Source organism: Rutidosis leptorrhynchoides, chromosome 3, assembly GCF_046630445.1.
Source record: "Rutidosis leptorrhynchoides isolate AG116_Rl617_1_P2 chromosome 3, CSIRO_AGI_Rlap_v1, whole genome shotgun sequence".
In the NCBI taxonomy this organism is placed as follows: Eukaryota; Viridiplantae; Streptophyta; class Magnoliopsida; order Asterales; family Asteraceae; genus Rutidosis; species Rutidosis leptorrhynchoides.
Window position 1 is genome coordinate 658,046,369 of NC_092335.1, and position 16,936 is coordinate 658,063,304.

General features: G+C 36.9%; 1 protein-coding gene across 1 annotated transcript; it reads left to right on the top strand.

Moving 5' to 3' along the window:
- The first annotated feature begins 9,977 nt into the window (after positions 1-9,977).
- LOC139899224 (probable inactive histone-lysine N-methyltransferase SUVR2) lies at positions 9,978-16,919 on the top strand. The gene is made up of 11 exons (XM_071882045.1): positions 9,978-10,120; positions 10,924-11,136; positions 11,278-11,319; positions 11,903-11,938; positions 12,047-12,551; positions 13,060-14,015; positions 14,560-14,825; positions 14,905-14,971; positions 15,085-15,135; positions 16,214-16,310; positions 16,586-16,919. The coding sequence occupies exons 2-11, from the start codon at positions 10,954-10,956 to the stop codon at positions 16,612-16,614; spliced, it is 2,232 nt and encodes a 743-aa protein (XP_071738146.1). The 5' UTR covers positions 9,978-10,120; positions 10,924-10,953; the 3' UTR covers positions 16,615-16,919.
- Positions 16,920-16,936: the final 17 nt, after the last annotated feature.

Here is a 16,936-nt window from a genome sequence, read left to right on the forward strand (position 1 = left end):
AAAGCCTCACTGTGGAATCAATGATTAACGTGCCGCGTCAATAGCGATTTTGACGGGTCGTTACAGTTGGTATCCGAGCTTGAGGTCATAGGGAACCAGAAATTACATTAGTGTGTTTAACTGGTAATTGTTAGGATGCATTAGTGAGTCTGGACTATGACCATATCTGTTTTTACTGATTTTTGCTTATCATTTGGTCAAAAACATTATATATGATATATTTATATGCTAACGTAATTGTTGTTTCAATTATGTGATAGATGACTTCTTCTAATCCTATCATTTTGTACGACTCGGAATCAGACACTGAATCTATTCTATCCACAACTGAAAAGGGCGTTCCAATACCTATTAAAGAAGAAATTGTGTTAGCCGGGGAATCTCAACTCCCGGTAAACCCAGAGGAGGTTCCAGCTCCACTCAGCTTTAGTTTTCCGGAGCCACAGTATCGTTGGCATGGACCCATGATCCCTGGAGTAAACGAGGATCGTCCATTTCTAAACAAATATGAACATTGGTCCAGATATACCGCCGACGGGCGGGTTGTGCCGATTACGCCTGGCAGATTTCGATTCATGACCACCGGTACATATTCTCGCAGTTCGTCATCATATTCTCCTACACATGACTCAGACAGTTCGTCATCAGACGAAATCAGTAAGGAGGAGGATTTCGCTAATGAAATAAAAGAGGTCACTAAGGAGAAATTTCAACTTGCTATAGATAATAAAAACAACCACAATAATAAAAAGTCCTTAATTATTAAAAAGGAACATGACCATTCGATCCGTAAACACCCTTATTGTATTAAACCCACTGAGGCAACGGGTACCTCAAAACCCCAATCAAAAATAAAATACACTGCTAGAATGTCTGTCGGACCATGTGCACACAAACAATTGGCAGAGAGAACCAAATGGGAAGAAGTTTCTGATAGTTCTGAATAAACGACCTCGCAACCATAAATCTTCCATGCGCTATTCTTTTGCTTATGTGTGCTACTCTATCTTGTTATGTAAAATAAGCATATGTAAAATATCAGTATTGTATGGTATTGTATTATTTTGGTTTATTAATAATAAATGCATGGAATGATTATTTGTATCATTATTACTTCTTATTATTATTATTACATAATAATGTAGTAACTCACTATAATTTTTCATAGTGGAATATTATTAGGATTTTAGTAGTTAATTCCTTGTACTAGCTATTATGTATGAACTTAACGGGTAGGTAATACCCTAGAAAAAAATTATAAAATGCTAATAAGAAGAAAAGGCTTTTATAATAATCGGTTCATATTATTAATATGCTACGGTTAACTATTGACAACTCATTTTACCTATAATATTCTATATGATTAAATTATATCTGTTGTGTTTATTGAAGAAACATGTCTCAAATGTCGGATGCTGAGTTTGAGCAGCTAGTCGAGAAACGTGTGAATGAAAGAATTGCTGCAACCGAGGCAGCAAAAGCAACAGCCGAAGCAGTAGCCAAAGTAGCAGCCGTAAACATAAACTCACGAAATGGATGCTCATACAAAACTTTTCAAGGATGCAAACCACAGACGTTTAGTGGAACCGAGGGACCAGTTGGTCTAACCCGATGGTTTGAAAAGATGGAGTCCATTTTCAAAATCAGTAATTGTGCAAACGGAGACAAGTCAAAGTATGCTTCGTGCACGTTGCAAGATGGTGCACTTACTTGGTGGAACAATTATGCTAAAGCAGAAGGAATAGATACAGCATATGATATCTCTTGGGAAGAACTGAAAAAGATGCTAATCGAGGAGTACTGTCCTCGAAACGAGATCAGAAAAATGGAATATGAGTTACGTAATCTGAAGGTTATCGGCGCGAATCTCAATAACTATGAAAAGCGTTTCATGGAAGTAGCCTTGTTGTGTCCCAAATTGGTGCCAAACGAGAAACGAAAGATAGAAATGTATATTGACGGTTTATCGATCAATATCAAAGGAAATGTTACATCGTCCAAACCAAATACGATGCAGGAAGCCATGACAATGGCACACCAACTCATGGACCAGATCACAGAGAGTTCGATTAAGGCACCAATTACCGAAGTCAAGACAACTGAAGGAAAGAGGAAATGGGAAGACTATAAGGGCAAAAGTACTCACCTGAAGAAACAAGAAATTTTTAAAGGTAAACAAGATGGGGCAACTGCAAGTCCAAACTATAAGGGACCCCATCCGTTCTGCAAAAGATGTTACACACATCATGCAGGTTATTGTCAAGTGGTCTGTGATAAGTGCAACAAGAAAGGACATGTGGCGAAAGATTGTTATGCCACCGTTTCTGAAGTAAAGACAAAACCGACCGATGTCAAGAAATATTTTGGATGCGGGAAGTCTGGTCACTTTATAAATCAATGCCCTGATAAGGAGAAGAACAAAGAACCCGCACGTGGGAGGGCATTTAATGTTAGTACCAGTGAAGCACGTAAGGATCCTAATCTTGTCACGGGTACGTTTACCGTTAATAATCAACTAGCTTCTATTATGTTTGATATGGGTGCTGATAGAAGTTATATGTGTAAAGACTTTAGTTCTAAACTAAAATGTATATCATTGCCTCTAGACGATAAATATACTATTGAATTAGCTAATGGTAAACTGATAAAAGCCGATAAAATTTGCCATGGTTGCGAAATAAATCTCGCTGGTGAAACCTTCAAAATCGATTTGATACCCGTATAATTAGGAAGTTTTGACGTAATCGTTGGCATGGACTGGATGTCCAAAACAAGAGCGGAAGTTTTTTGCGCTGAAAAAGCAATCTGCATCCCTCATAAGGATGAAACGTCATTAATGATTTATGGGGAGAAGAGAAACTCGAAGCTGAACCTTATCAGCTGTATGAAGGCTCAGAAACTTATAAGAAAATGTTGTTATGCTATTCTGGCACACGTAAAGAAGATCGATACTGAAGAAAGAAGCATTGATGACATGCCGGTTGTAAGAGAATATCCCGGAGTATTTCCAGAAGAATTACCGGGGTTACCTCCACATAGATGTGTAGAATTCCAGATTGATCTCATACCAGGAGCTGCACCTGTAGCCCGATCTCCATATAGACTTGCACCTTCAGAAATGCAAGAATTACAAGACTAGTTGCAAGAATTATCGGACCGTGGATTTATTCGTCCCAGTTTTTCACCTTGGGGTGCTCCTATTCTGTTCGTCAAGAAGAAGGATGGATCTATGAGAATGTGCATAGATTACCAAGAATTAAACAAATTAACGATCAAGAATCGGTACCCATTACCGAGGATTGATGATTTGTTTGATCAATTGCAAGGATCAAGTGTTTATTCTAAGATTGATCTACTCTCCGGATATCATCAGCTGAGAGTGAAGGAAGAAGATGTTCCTAAAACCGCGTTCAGAACCCGTTACGGTCACTATGAGTTTCTAGTCATGCCTTTTGGATTAACTAATGCTCCAGCAGTATTCATAGATCTAATGAATCGCATCTGTAGACCGTATTTAGACAAATTTGTCATTGTTTTTATCGACGACATATTGATTTACTCGAAGAACAAGGAAGAACATGAGCAACACTTAAGACTGGTACTAGAGATACTCACGAAAGAAGAATTGTATGCAAAATTTTCGAAGTGTGATTTCTGGTTACAATAAGTACAATTTTTGGGCCATGTTGTCAGTAAACATGGAATTAAAGTTGACCCTGCCAAGATCGAATCCATTAGTAAATGGGAAACACCGAAGACTCCAACATAAATCCGTCAATTCTTAGGTCTTGCTGGTTACAAGATTCATTCAAGATTTCTCTAGAATCGCCAAACCCTTAACTGCATTGACTCAAAAGGGAAAGAAGTATGATTGGTCCACGGAACAGGAATCCTCATTCCAGTTATTAAAGAAGAAGTTAACGTCTGCACCCATTTTGTCATTACCGGAAGGAAATGATGATTTCGTGATCTATTGTGATGCTTCACGCCAAGGTTTAGGATGTGTATTAATGCAACGCATAAAAGTTATCGCATATGCCTCACGACAACTAAAAATTCATGAAAAGAACTATACGGCGCACGATTTGGAACTTGGAGCAGTAGTTTTTGCACTCAAAATATGGAGACACTATCTATATGGCACCAAGTGTACAGTATACACCGACCATAAGAGTCTTCGGCATATTTTTGATCAAAAACAACTCAATATGAGGCAACGTCGCTGGGTAGAGTTGTTAAACGATTACGATTGTGAAATCCGTTACCACCCCGGAAAGGCTAATGTTGTAGCTGATGCCCTAAGTCGGAAAGAAAGAGTAAAACCTCTTAGGGTCCGAGCTTTGAATATTACAATTCGTACTGATCTCACAAAACAAATTCAAGCAACACAGTTAGAGGCTTTAAAAGCAGAAACCGAAAAAGGCGAAATGAGCAAAGGGTTAGAAAAACAACTTGAAGTAAAAGCCGATGGAACCCTGTATTTTGCTGGTAGGATATGGGTACCAAGACATGGTAACCTAAGGCAACTAGTACTGGATGAAGCACACAAAACGAGGTACTCAATTCATCCAGGAAACGGGAAAATGTACCACTATCTCAAGAAGTTCTATTGGTAGCCTAATATGAAGACAGAAATTGCTACTTATGTAAGCAAATGTTTGACATGTGCGAAGGTCAAAGCTGAGCACCAAAAGCCGTCAGGATCACTGCAACAACCGGAAATTCTGCAGTGGAAATGGGAAAGAATAACCATGGATTTCATTACGAAATTGCCAAGGACTGCAAGTAGTCATGATACTATTTGGGTGATAGTTGATCGTCTGACTAAATCAGCTCACTTTCTAACAATAAAGGAGACAGACAGTATGGAGAAATTAGCACGCCTATATTTTAAGGAAGTAGTTTCCAGGCATGGTGTACCTATCTTCATCATATCTGATCGCGACACCCGATTCACATCACGTTTCTGGCAGTCATTACAAAAAGCATTGGGAACTCGATTAGATATGAGCACCGCTTATCACCCACAGACAGATGGTCAAAGTGAAAGAACAATACAAACATTGGAAGACATGTTACGGGCATGCGTGATTGACTTTGGAACCAGTTGGGATCGACACTTACCGTTGGTAGAATTTTCATACAATAACAGCTATCATACGAGCATCAACGCAGCGCCATTTGAAGCACTTTACGATAGAAAGTGTAGATCTCCTATCTGTTGGAGCGAAGTAGGAGAAAGACAACTTACTGGACCAGAAATTATTCATGAAACCACCGACAAGATCATTCAAATACAATAACGATTGAAAACGGCCATGAGTCGCCAAAAGAGTTATGCTGATATAAGAAGAAAACTGCTAGAATTTCAAGTGGGCGACAAAGTCATGTTGAAAGTGTCACCCTGGAAAGGCGTTATACGATTCGGTAAACGAGGAAAGCTAAGTCCTAGGTACGTAGGACCCTTTGAAATCACCGAAAGAATTGGAGCAGTTGCTTATCGATTAAAGCTACCACAAGAACTTAGTAGTGTTCATGACACATTTCACGTGTTAAATTTAAAGAAATGTTTAGCTGAAGAGGATGTCGTAATTCCTCTTGACGAAATACGAATTAATGATAAACTCCATTTTGTCGAAGAACCTGTTGAAATCATGGACCGTGAGGTCAAACAATTAAAACAAAGCAAAATACCGATAGTTAGGGTTCGTTGGAACGCTAGACGAGGACCCGAGTTTACTTGGCAACGTGAGGATCAAATGAAGCAAAAGTATTCACATTTGTTCACTGATATCGCTCATAAAACAGGTACTACTCAAAATTTCGGGACGAAATTTTCTTTAACGGGGAGGTTATGTGATGACCCGGAAAATTTCGACTTATTTAAACCAATTCTCTATACGATATTTTTTTTATTTTGACACGTTAAACAAAGTCTGTTAGATTGAGTCTCAAAATTTTAGAACTGTTTCATATATACAATTACCTTTGACTACTCTCGACGATTCATGAACAATTATATGTATGTATATATATATGTACAAGTAAAAACAACTTTCATACAGTAAAACACTATTTGCTACAGTAAAAATGACTTTGCTACAGTAAAACACTATTTGCTACAGTGAAACCGTATTTTGCTACAGTGAAAACGACTTTGCTACAGTGATTTGCATTTGCTACAGTAAACACTATTTACTACAGTGCACTATTTGCTACAGTACACACTATTTGATGTCGACGAACTAGCAAACAAAAACGAAAAAGGCGGCCATGCGATCGCATGAGCTACAGTAAATGCAAAAGTATTATAAAAGGTCAGTTTGCTCGAACGAAGTATCACACTTTCTATCTCTTTGATTCTTTTTTTTTATATATTTATATTATAATTATAATTATAATTATAATTTATAATTTAAGTTTAATAATAATAAGGTATATACGCGGGTGTTTTTAATTTGGGTTTCAAACCGCTTTAAGCTAAGGAAATATTGGGTATTATTCGGGGTATTGTTCTTGAATCCAAGGCCAACCATACAGTCGTCTACCATCATTACGTCTACGCAATTTGCCTACAATATTGAATTGCAATATTGAACTGTGAGTTTATAGTCTCCCTTTTTAAATACTTTAAATATTTTTGGGCTGAGAATACATGCAATTTATTTTAAACACGATAAGACACAAGTACATACTAAATTCTACACTGAGTTAAACCAAAAATCCCTTAGCTTTGGTAACTAGTAGCTGCCAGTACATAGGATATGGACTGGTGGGCGCGAATAATTGTATATGGATCCATAGGGCTTGACATCCCCGTCCGAGCTAGAGCGCTAGCCTTTTAACAGACGTATGTTATTTGAGTTTAAGACACGTTGGTTTGCGTGTATTAAAACAAATGGGGTAATTATCACTATAGCGTTAAGTTTAGTTACCAGGGTGCTCTGTTACGTAGAATCTATTGATAAACTTTTGATGAAATCTTGTGGTCTATCTTTATATATGTTTATGACTCGAGCAATTAAACCTATAACTCACCAACATTCGTGTTGACTTTTTAGCATGTTTTATTCTCAGGTCCTTAGAATGCTTCCGCTGTAATGTGCTTGTTGCCTGCATGGAGTCTCTCATGCTTTGTACAAAGTTTATTGCATTCAAAATAAAACTGCGTTGTGTAATAAATAATTGGACTGTGATGTCAACCTGTAAATTAAAGACTTATGTATTTCGGGATTTTGCTTATACCTAAGCACTCGCCCACATGTTTATAACTTTCTATGTTTAGAAAGTCACTTATTTTAATGAATGCAATATTTTATCAAAACGTATCATATAGAGGTCAAAACCTCATTGTGGAATCAATGATTAACGTGCCGCGTCAATAGCGATTTTGACGGGTCGTTACAATTAGGGTGAGATTCGAGGTAAAAGCTGCAACTCTTATCTTTGGAACCCTAACTTATCCCTTTTATACTTGTGAAATTTCTGCATTTAAAACATCGTAGGTGCGCCGCACCTTATAATGGTGGGCCTCACCATATAACGTAGAGCACAGGTGTGCCGCACCTTAAGGCTGGAGCGCCGCACCTTATAACTTGGCAAACTTCCTTCATGGACTGATGATGAAATTTGATTTTCCTTTGAAATGGTGCGCCTCATCTGGTGTTTAGTTTGCCGCACCTCTTAACTGCACTTCCAGAATTCTTGTTTTCTCACTTGAAACTGCACATTTGCACTTGCCTTGCACTTTCAACCATGCCCTGCACTTTGGTTCACTAATTTGGCTAGATGTTGGTTAATTTTGCACCAATATGAGTTTTTAGCCTTAAACCAATGCAATTGCACAAATATCCGACTTTCGGGCTTAATAAAAATCTAGAACGAGTTAAATGAGGGAGATATTGCGAGGTAAAATATATGTAAATCAAGCAATATCGGCAACTAAAACTAACAGATTAACTAATGTCAAAATGGGCAAAATACCAGATGATAAAAAAAATTCAAATTTTAGTAATTGGATTTGATGTGTATTGCACCTTTGTTATCATGCCAATTTTTTGGTACTCTGACATAGTAAAAAGAAAATATCTTATTAAAAAAAAAGAATAAAAAATATCAAATGGAAGTAGGACATACCATATGCATGGGCATTTCCAACTTACTAGTCAATCTCATCCTACATATCTAAATCTATACATCTATATATATATATATATATATATATATATGAAATAGGAAACTGTATATATATTGCAAGATTAATTTATAATTTCAAAATGCTTAATATGTCAGTTAAAAGAAACATGGTTTATAAAATTCTCAAATTATCTACCAATTTTATGAATCCTACCAAAAAGTAACATTTGATACTCATGAAGCATATAATATTCGATTCGGGTTCGGTCCATGCTTGACAACAAAGTAAGGGGATTTAAGGGTCTTTTGAGTATAACTCTCTGGTCCAGAATACCGTGAATAACCCCATTACGAGATGATGATCTCATAAGGGGTGGTTAAACGTTGACCCACCATCATCGGGGTAACCGGTTGATGGCTCAAGGGAAGTGTTTGGGATTTATGTTCAAGGAACGTTACCTGTAACCATAAGAGTAAGGATGGTAAAGCTACTAGACCGGTAGTGCGGGTTGAGAAGTTGTGTATCTGGTGGCGCATGTGTAACTTATGGTATGATTAAGTATGAGATATTGTGTTCTTGGTGAGAGTCTCCTGTATCTAGAGATTAATCCTCTATTTATAGTTGGAATCCACTTGTCCATAAGTGCCACGTAATAAGATGATGAGATCATGTCCGACCGTGGTTGTACTATTTCTCCTTTGAAATCTGTCAAGTAACATCATCATGTCAGGTGTGCTATTCGTCTGTTCTGGTCGCTTGCGTGGAGTATAATGCCAACGGACTATAGTACAATGTTGGGATCGTGCTCTGCTCTTCACTTTATCTGCAGTTTGCAAGTTGATGTCTTTCATGATCGACTTATGTCATCGGTTTTCGACTGCGCTCGATGTTCATAAGCTTGTTGTGCCAGTGCTATCTTTGCTGGCGCATTTGTTCGTTTATCTAATAATTTGTACACGTGATCAGCACGTGTGATGCGCTACACGCTGGGTTCGGGTATGCGTATCATTAAGTCCCCCAGTTCGATTTTATGCGCAAGAAGTGTGCATGGTGTCAAACTCAACTAGTCGTATTAATCTAGAAACATCAATATTAACGCCATTGCCAATATGAATTTAAACAACCTTGCAAAAGTAATCATAGTAATTGGGAACGAAAGGGGAAGGTTGATCAATGTTGGGCGGTGCATTTAATGTGGAATGCTCAGAGCGCCGCCTGACATCATGTGACCGTCATTTCATCCGTCAGCTGTCTTTTCATTGCCCCCTACTCGAGTACTCCTTGTGCTATGTGTGGCACGTGTTTTGTCTTCGGGCCTTTCATTTTAACCTCCCTTTTTTTTTATCTTCCGGAAGAAGTTTTAAAATCTTACCTTGCATATAAATACCTCATAATTTCGTGAATTAATTTTTTACCTTCTCCGTCAACTCTGTTCCAAAGCCAACTTCTTTCCGCTACGTCCGCGATCTTTACCTTCTCTTTCAACTCTATTCAACGCGTCATGTACCGAATCGAAAATGTTGTCCATAAAATGGATAACACGACATAACAATTCGATTAGAGATAGACAATGTATCGTTAGGAAATTCATCAAACAAACGAAATTTAAATCCAAGGATGCACTGAGTTTGTGACCGATTCGTGTATATGCTTGACATGATCCGTTTTGAGGAAAGCAAACAATGATCCCGACTTTGTCAAGGGAACTTGAAGCTTCGGTGCAATACGTGGTCAAAGTTTAAACATTAAATAAATATGGGGTCAAAGTATATAAACATTAAATCTTTGGTGTAAGTAAGTAAATATTTGGGGGTTTTGTTTTTCATCATATTCGATGACATGACCTACCTAACTTCCTATTCTTCATCAGTGCGGACGTGCGGTGCCCTACTCCTCACTCCCCTTTCAGTTTCGAGCTCCACCGGCGGGATCTGAGGTTCCTCTCCGGCACGGATCCTCTACCAATTTCCCCCTATCACTGAGGTATTTTCCCTTTTTTATAGTTTTTTATAACATTTAATTCGATTGATTTGAGTCTAGGTTTTTTTAGGATTAGAGTTTCATTTCTGCTTGAACGATTGATTTGGTAGCATTTCGTTAATGTTCTTTGTATATTTTTCTGATTATTGTAGTGGAGTCCATTGTTACTAGAATAGCGCTTTATTCGCTTACGATGATAAACACCCAATTTTTAGGGTTTTTTTCTGGTATTATAAGATGTTAATTGACGCGACAAACAAATTATATTTATTATTATTACTGTTTACTATATTTGTTACTATAAAATGGAGTTAAAACAAGATAGTGATGTCAGGTTGTTAGCTCCTGTTACAGTAGTATTTTTCTATTTTTTGGTCCTTGATACTTGTACTACATAAATTGATAAGAATAAAGAGTTAAAAGTTATATTTCGTCTTTAAGAGCACAAGGAGGTCGTGACACTGTCTAATTTCAGTGTCTAGGTAGACACTGAAATTTAATTTAACACTGAAGGCAAAAGGGGGAAAATGGTTTGGTGTCTAATTTCAGTGTGGAGTGGTTAAGTGCAAATCCAAAGTCTTGGACTCTACACTGGACCTTGACGACGGTTTAACGCCGGAAGGGTTGGGTTCCCGGTGTCGGATGAACAAAACTGCGAAAAATGGGTATCGACTCCGTGTGCTCTAAAGTATGCATTTGTGACAAATAGTAGGTAAAAAGTAAGGGGTGTGAGTATGTTTTCTAGTGTACGTAGGATCATGTTGTATGACATTTTATTCCCTCATAAGGCTAGATATTTTGTGCAGGTTTTTGGATAGTTGGAATTTGTTGTAGTTATGGCTCCGAATCCACATGTTGTGAATGCCTTTCGGGCTATGAGAGAACTTGGTATACCTGAAGAGAAAACAAAACCAGTTTTAAAGAATCTTTTGAGAATCTACGAAAAAAATTGGGTACTTATTGAAGAAGAAAATTACAGAGCTCTTGCAGATGCCATCTTTGACAGCGAGGAAGCAGAGGCATGCTTTTTAGTTAATATTTATTATTATTTATAATTATTATTGTCATGATATTATAATTATTGATATAAAATGTAAAGTTAACTGTCTTCATTATGCATCTTTAATTTCTTCAAAGCCCTGACTATTTTTATGTTCCAGGCAGCCGAACAGAAGAAACTAAATGATAATGAAGAAACAGAAGTAAGTAGTTATCATCATGAGTAGACGTGGTGGTTTCAGTTGATCAAAATTTTAAATGGGTTGAGGGTGCTTTTGATAAAACTGACTAATTAAGCGCTGAATGATTAAAGCGTTATGAATGACAATAACCCGTTTGATAAACATTTTGAAATGACAATGTGAATGATGTAAAATTACCATATTAACCTTTTGCATTGATAAAAAAAAATCACAGTTGTTTAATAAGTTGTATAATAAGTGTCTTTGATATAATTTAAAGAAGATATTACATAAAAGTTAGGTGCTTAATGCTTAAGTGAGTATTTGAACTCTGAAATTCATCTAAGAGGTAATCAAACGTTTTTATCTCGGAGGGACCACATGAAAAATAAAAATTTAAAAAAGGTTAATAAAAAAGAACAGGGTAGATCATATCTTAAATGTTGATTTTATTCAAAATTTTTAGATTGTTATCAAAAATTCTCTTATAGTGATGTATAAACTGCCCAATAAACTCGTTCGGCTCATTTGGCCACCTATTATGAGTATCTATTATCTAACATTGCTTCTCCTTCTGTTCGGCCCGATCGGTGTCGTATTTCAGGCAGCAGAACTGAAAAAGAAACTTGAGCAAGCTGAAGTATGTAGTGTCTTTGATTTATGAGTGTATGCATTTTTTCGATTACACATCTATAAACATGACTTTTTGTTATTTAATTTTTTTTGCTTCACCATTTTCCATCACCAGTTAATGAAAGTTATTGAAGAAGAAGAAACACAAATTCCCGAAGAACCAGAACGACCCTTAAAGCGGTTACGGTTAAGGCACCAAGATGGATCCTCTTGCACCCCCGACTCAAATGGAGTACCACTTAAGAAGCCCAAATTGGAGATTGATAACCTTCCTTATGCTATACCCAAGTCTCAAGCACGGGCTCAAACTTCAACCGTTGACCCGATTTCGCCCCAACAACAAAGTATAGACAAGGGAAAAAAACCTGTTTTACCAGATATTGCGAATGACTCTGGATCTGATTCGGGTCTTCGTCTAAGGTCTTCGAAGGACAAAGGGAAAGAACCGATTTCACCTCAAACGGGTCCTCGAGAGATGAGGTCAGCGGCTGATAGGTCGTCACATGGAGTGCGGTTTAGAGAGCCAAAACCCAAACAAACCATTCTTCCTTTAATTAAGCCTAAAGATGAACCGGTTGATACATCATCGGCTAAGATCCCTCCTTCAGTGGTTCGGCCAGGTAATTCATTTTTTAATTTTGTAAGATTTTAGTGCGAGGTTAGAGGTTGTAAAATAGGCAGGTTGAGTAATGGTTTCAGATGGTATCCGTTCAAAGAGACTAGTTTCTTGTGCGTGGTTACCCTGAACAATCTAGTCCAGATTTAAATCAAGTTTTATATAAACATTTGGTTTATAAGATATAATTTTTATTTCTAATCAATCAGACTTTATTGATTAATAAAATTAGGCGATTCTATCCATAGGAAAACCTTTGGGTTTCTTATTAGTTTTTACCCACTTGACCACTTGACCACTTGACCTATTCGAGCCATTCTTTTCATGTTATTTTTATTTGACCCATTAGAGAGAAAAAAACTGCGGTTGACCCATTTACAAGTGTAGTTCGAAATTTCTACCTATAATATTGTGTTAATCTGAGGTATTACAACAAGAACATCTTCTAACTAATAGGTCTAATTTTGCTATATCCTAAGCTAAATGGTACGCGTTTTCTTATACCTTAACAGAATCATTGACCAATGGAGCTTCTTCAACTGAAGCCGACCCGAACGCAGAAGCTGATCGACCTCTAACATCTCAGCCTGCTGACAATAAAGCACCATCAGACGTAACAAATGGTCATGAGCTTCAAATGGTCCCACATGAATCAACCGAAAGATTAGATATCGCTTCCTCTTCATCTGGAGAAATCAAGATTTCTTTATGCTGCAACTCTGTTACAAAGTCTAATTTATCTTTACATGATTTATTAAATAAAATGGAAGCTAAGTGCCGTAATTCATACAAATTCCTGGAACCAAACTTTTCGGTGAAGGAACTTATGAAAGATATGTGCGAGTGCCTTTTGGAAGCTGAAACCGACTCCATTGTTGATGCCAATGGTGACACCGATGGCTCAATCGGTAAAAAAGGTGATTGCGAAAACGGATTTGAACATACTGAGTCACACAGTAATGATATACGGCCTGTTGTCGATGTTAATGACATATCTAAAGGACAAGAATCAGTGATGATATCATTGGTCAACCAAGTCAACACCGAGTGTCCTCCAGCGTTCAATTACATTCGCAACAATGCAGTTTTCCAAAACGCTTATGTTAACTTTTCGCTAGCTCGTATTGGGGATGACAATTGTTGCTCATCTTGTTTTGGCGATTGTCTGACATCATCAACCCTGTGTGCTTGTGCACTCCAATCGGGTGGTGAATTTGCGTATACACAAGAGGGTCTTGTTAAAGAGGAGCTTCTAGAAGAGTGTATTAAAATGAACCGGGACCCGCAAAAACACTGTTTGTTTTATTGCAAGGAATGCCCTTTAGAACGATCCAAAAATGACGAGATTGTAGAAGCCTGTAAAGGTCATTCAGTCAGAAGTTTTATTAAGGAATGTTGGTTAAAGTGCGGTTGTAATAAACAGTGCGGTAATCGAGTTGTACAGCGTGGTATTAAAGCCAAATTGCAGGTAATTATTCTGTTTTAAATATAAATTTTACTCAATGTTGTTATTGCTTTAGTTATTCGATGGCTAGATGAGTATGGTAATGGGTTGGGTCAGCACATTTATAAATAATTTAGTGTACCAAATACTTATATATAATTAAATATTAAAAATTAAAAATTTATTCTAAATGAAACTATATTTTCTGAATTAATTGGTCGAAAATGCCACCTCTAGTTCTCTCTTAGGGTAGCTTAAATTACTACAAAAGTTATGTTCTTACAATCAATATTCAATATTTAACTTTATAAATAAGACGATTTATGAGGTAGAATTCTATAAACGAAGTTTACCTTCAACCTGTTTGACCCTATTTCATGTGCTCTTCATTTTCTTTCGTGTTACATGGTAGAGATATAACACATTCCACATTTGTCCAGTCATACATAAGTTGGTTGAGATCTTTAAAATGCACCCTCTACTTGAGTTATATAATCTCTATTATTTATATTTGTTACTTATAAAATAATGTTTCTTAACAATATTTCTGTTTGTCATCTTTTACTAGGTGTTCATGACACCTGGAGGAAAAGGGTGGGGCCTACGGACTCTAGAGGATCTTCCTAAAGGTGCATTTGTTTGTGAGTATGTTGGAGAAGTATTGACGAATGCTGAACTTTACGAACGAGTTTCAAAAAGTTCAAACAAAGATGAACATGCTTATCCTGTACTACTTGATGCTGATTGGGGTGCTGAGAGTGAATTAAAAGATGAAGAAGCTCTTTGTTTGGACGCTACTTATTATGGAAACGTAGCTAGATTTGTCAATCATAGGTAAGTTTGTACGTCGAACACGTTTAGTTAGATCCGTAATTGTAACTCTGTTTTCTTCGTTGATTTTCCCCCTTTTTAGGTGTTTTGACTCGAATATGGTCGAGATTCCAGTTGAAGTGGAGAATCCTGATCATCACTACTATCATGTATGTAGTTTTGTTCATTTATAGATATTTACTATTGAAATCGTATATGTTGGATGTTAAAGTTTGATTATTGCAGCTCATAAGTGAATCTTGTCTCCGTTTCTTATGTGCAGCTTGCTTTTTTCACTACAAGAAAGGTGAAAGCCCTTGAAGAATTAACATGGGTACGATCGGATTTTTATATTTGTTTTCTAAACATAGTTAAACTAAAAAGATATGTTTGCTCTATTTTTTTTTCTTCCTGAATTCGGGATGTTGTCCTGTCCTTGTTGTATATATAGTTGGTAGCAATATCGATCCATCTAGTTATGAAGTGGTCGATTTGGGTTATATTTTACTCTGAACGGCTCAAATGAGATAAATAACGGCTAAAACGGAACTATATAAAATGGGGTGGGGAGTTTTGAACATTGTGTTCCGGGTCTTTTTTAAATGCCTTTATGTTCTTCGTTGACGTGTAATCAGTTGATCTTCGAATCAGATAGGAGTTGAGTCCGGTTTGAATGTAATGCTCGGATTCTAGAGGGAGAAACATTGTGTGAGATAAATTGTGTTATCTTTACAAATTTCAAATGTTTGAATAAGAAGACCCAAGTGTCCTATTTATAGGCGAAAGGTCACACCTTAAACTTCGGATGTAACATGTCGTAACCTGATTGGATGGTCAACTCCGAGCCTTATGGGTTGACCTGCCAATCATGTTACGACACGTGGCTTTTGAAGTTTAAGGTTTGACCGTTTGTGTATGAATAGGATACTTGGACCTTCATTATTCAAACACTTGGAATCTGTTAGAGATTACACACTTTCTCTCTCTCACAGACAGTGTTTAATCTTTCTAACACAATGTTTTTCTCTCTAGAATTCGAGCATTACATTCAAACCAGACTAAAATCTTATTCGATTCGGAGATCAATTGATTACACGTTAATGGAGAACCTACTATTGATAACCGTTTATCTTCAACGTGATTATTCAGAATACGTACGATCACTAATTCACTAATCTATGATATAAAACAGTTTAAAAAGATTGTCTTAATGATTTTTGGTTAAATCTAAACTGTTTCTACTCGTACGAAAAATCTCATTTTGGTCCAATACCTAATTCGGCCAATTGCACTGCACTTTGCTGTTGCTATATAATATTTGTATTCTAATGACTAATTGTATGGTACAATGTGGATGTACATATGCCTATGATTGACCTGTTTTAAGCAATTATATAATAACCTTCCTGCAGGATTATGGTATCGACTTTGATGACGATGAACATCCTGTGAAGGCGTTTAGGTGTAAATGTGGTAGCAGATTTTGCCGAAACATCAAACGTCCAAATAGTAAGTAGCATTATGTACACATCTTCCCCATTTTTCTTGCACTGAAGCATAAAAACTTGCATGTTTTATCCAACATAAACTGAACAATAACCCGTTTCAACCTGAACCCAACCTGCCCGTCTTGCCAAATCTACAATTTAATGTTCACAAAGGGCGAACCTGTCAACAAAACATGAAATAATATCACGTATTTTCTTCCAGTACCTGTGGATGAAGTTCTTTTACTTGTGTTTATAAGATTGTAGTTTAACATATATTTATCTGTATCGTTTCAGGGTCCAGAAAAAGAAGATCAATTAAATAATTAACAAACCTCTTCTAAAGGTTGTCACCACAATGGGGCTAACCTTGGTTTTGGGACTGTTTCAACCAGTGGTGTTTGGTTTGCTTGTATTGTTAGTATGATGACAAGTTAGACATGGGTTGTTAAGATTGTGTTTGTAAGCCCGTCGCGTTCTTTTATGTTTTCTTGTATGTTAGCGACTTAGCGTCTTCATGAATTTGGATCGTCTTCAGCCCTTTGTAGCTGGTTTGACGCTGTACGTTGAATATGTGGATGTGTAGGATTTAATAATTTTTAATGCAGCATAAGGCAGGATGTTGGCTTTATAGTCTTTTGTCAGTCG

Excerpts from the sequence above, each read along its gene's own strand:
- LOC139899224 (XM_071882045.1), top strand. The coding sequence starts at position 10,954 with ATGGCTCCGAATCCACATGTTGTGAATGCCTTTCGGGCTATGAGAGAA. Across the intron at positions 12,552-13,059 it reads TCCTTCAGTGGTTCGGCCAG|AATCATTGACCAATGGAGCT; the intron begins GTAATTCATTTT and ends ATACCTTAACAG. Across the intron at positions 14,826-14,904 it reads GCTAGATTTGTCAATCATAG|GTGTTTTGACTCGAATATGG; the intron begins GTAAGTTTGTAC and ends CCCCCTTTTTAG.